This window comes from Otolemur garnettii, unplaced genomic scaffold, assembly GCF_000181295.1.
Source record: "Otolemur garnettii isolate 467f Iridium unplaced genomic scaffold, OtoGar3 scaffold00198, whole genome shotgun sequence".
Lineage (NCBI taxonomy): Eukaryota > Metazoa > Chordata > Mammalia > Primates > Galagidae > Otolemur > Otolemur garnettii.
The window spans coordinates 2,160,015-2,162,540 of NW_003852593.1; the positions used below are offsets into that span (position 1 = coordinate 2,160,015).

At 61.9% G+C, this 2,526-nt stretch overlaps 1 protein-coding gene across 1 annotated transcript in view; it reads left to right on the forward strand.

Moving 5' to 3' along the window:
• Positions 1-1,574: 1,574 nt before the first annotated feature.
• HGFAC (HGF activator) overlaps positions 1,575-2,526 on the forward strand; it is an 8,874-nt gene continuing 7,922 nt past the window's right edge. Inside the window, exons 1-3 of the mRNA XM_023507704.1 lie at positions 1,575-1,724; positions 2,218-2,398; positions 2,493-2,519. Of these exons, the coding sequence (XP_023363472.1) occupies positions 1,617-1,724; positions 2,218-2,398; positions 2,493-2,519 (316 nt within the window). The 5' untranslated portion in view covers positions 1,575-1,616. The remainder of the gene's footprint in view (positions 1,725-2,217; positions 2,399-2,492; positions 2,520-2,526) is intronic.

The window sequence follows — 2,526 nt, forward strand, 5'->3', positions numbered from 1 at the left end:
CCAGGTGTCTTGCTGGGTGCTGGGGATGCACAGTTGCCCTGGGGAACCCACACTCCTGTGGGTCTCCCTGAACACTCAGAGCACTACAGGAGGCGGAGAGGGCTGGGGAGAGGACAGAGCTTGGTGGGGAGGCCAAGGGACTCAAAGGAGGGGGCCTGGCCCTGTCTGGGTCTAGTCTACTTGGTACCATCCCCTACAGATTGCCACAGGGATTTTTGGCATCTGCCCCCTCCTCCCAGTCTCCTCTGTAGGGAGGGGCAGGCTCCCCTGGGAGACACGCTCAGTGGTCACAGCTGACGGCAGCTCTCAGCCGGGTGCCTACCTCATTTAGTGGGATGGTCAGGAAAGGCCTCTCGGGAAGGAGCATCCAAGATGAAACCTGACTGCCGAGGGCTAGGAGATGGCATCAGCCATGTACAGGGGCTCTGAGGCCAGAACGAGGCTTCACACCTACAGGCCCAGCACCCACCACGGGCCCCTGTCAGCAGCCACAGCCCCTCCAGCACCTATCAGCTCTCCCAGCACCCACAGGCCCCCAAGTCACTGCTACAAGCTGGGTGGTCACTCAGTGTCCACTCTCCTTCCCTCTGCACAGATGAGAAAACGAGGGCCCAGATAGTGGGATTTGAAGTACACAGCAAGGTGGCTTCAGCCCAAGCCAATCCCCAGGCCTCGGGTTGGAGGGCCCTCCCCTGACCCCCAGTGCTCACAGGACAGAGCTGCTGGCTCACTGGAGGCACCATGCTGGCTGCTCAGAAATTAAGAAGAGGTTCCCGAGGCAGCTCTGCTATAGCCCAAGGTCACACATTCCATGGGACACATGGGGTGACAATCTCGCTCTGCCTAGAAGTGGTATCCTCTGGCTCCTTGGTGCCTGGCCCAGGGCTGTGCGGGGGCTCAGAGATACTCAAGAAACCTCTAGCACCACAGACCCCACAGCACCAGGTCTTAGCAGAGTGACTAAGGGTCCCTGGGATGAAGCCAGACTCAGGCTTGGCTCAGCACATCCAGGATGCAGTGGAGTCCAGGGCTTGGGAGGGCTTCCTGGGGGAGGGGACACTGTAAACATCACAAGTAGCTTTGGGGGGGGCCCTCACTACCCCCAAAGTTAGGACAGGCAGAAGGGGCAGGTCACGAGGGTCCCCATCCTGGGGTCGTCACTTGTGACACTCAGCCTTGTGCATGACCCCTCCCTGTGGGAGCCCTTGTGGAACAGGGACGATGCCACCCCACTTTGATTCAGTGGGCCTCTGTGTCAGGCTTAGCATATGACAGTTCATGAATGGACAATGGCCGTTCTGTGACAGGCAGGGAGAAGAACCCAGGCCAGGGAATCCAGGCCCCAACCTGTGTTATCCTGGAAGACTTCCTGGTGCAGGCTTGTAAGCTGAGGCTGAGACCCAGGACTGGTGTAGGTGAAGGCCAGCAGGAAGGCTGAGCTGTTGAGGCAGGAGCAGGGTGTGCTGGACAGCAGGTGCGGGGGTTGGAGACTTTGGGGAGTTCCAATGTGGGCTCAGCACAGGAGATAGCCAGGGTTAATCATTTCCATGAGGCCCTGACCTCACCTGCCCTGGCCACACTGTTACCGCTGCCCTCACGCCAGCCCAGGAGGAGCCATGGGGCGCTGGGCCTGGGTCCCCGGCCCCTGCCCCTCGCCCAAGCTGTGTCCCCTCCTCCTGCTGATGCTGATGCTGCCTCGTGGGGTCCAGCCCCAGGCCAGCGGGGTGAGCACTGACCCCGATTGCAGGGTGGCCAGGGGTCCCTGGGATGAAGTCAGAGGGGGGGGTCCCCAGGCAGGAGCATGGATTGGACCAGGGGCCCAATGTGGGGGGACCCAGGTAGTGAGAAGTGCCTTCTAAGGGGCCTGGGAGGGGACTGTTCATCCCCGTGTGACCTTGTCTGGTCCCTTGGGGGTATGGAGCTGCCCCCCTCTCTGGGCCTCTGTTGGGTCCGAGTGATGAAGTGGAGATGGGGGCATCTGAGGGCTCCCGGATACTCTGGCCACCCCAGAAAGGACCCTAGAGTTGCACTGGTGCTCAGCCTGGGCTGCAGCTCTGAGGAACTACCAAAAACCTGCCTGGGCTGGGTGGGAGAGCTGGGCCGAGCTGAGGCTCAGGGAGGTCCAGCGTCCCCCACCTCTTCCTAGACCTGAGCGGCCCAGTCTGGCCTGAGTGCCCGGGGGCTGTCCCACATCAACACTCTGCTGACTCCTCCTAGAACCATACGGACCCCCCAAAACCTAATGCCTCAGTGACCCCCGGTATCTCCATGACCCCAGTGACCTCCATGAGTTCGGAGACCCCAGCACCAAGTGTTCCAGCAGCAGAGGGACCCCAGGGTGGCAGGCTCCCGTTCCCACCCAGGCCAGCTCCCTCGAGCCGTAGTCTCCAGGGCCAAGGTGGGTCAGACGGGTTCGGGGGTGTCCTGCTGCCCCTGCAGGTGGGCTGGGGGGGCATGCAGCCACCAGGATAACCCTGCCGTCTCCCCAGCAGTGCTCACCGAGGATGGCCAGCCCTGCAGATTCCC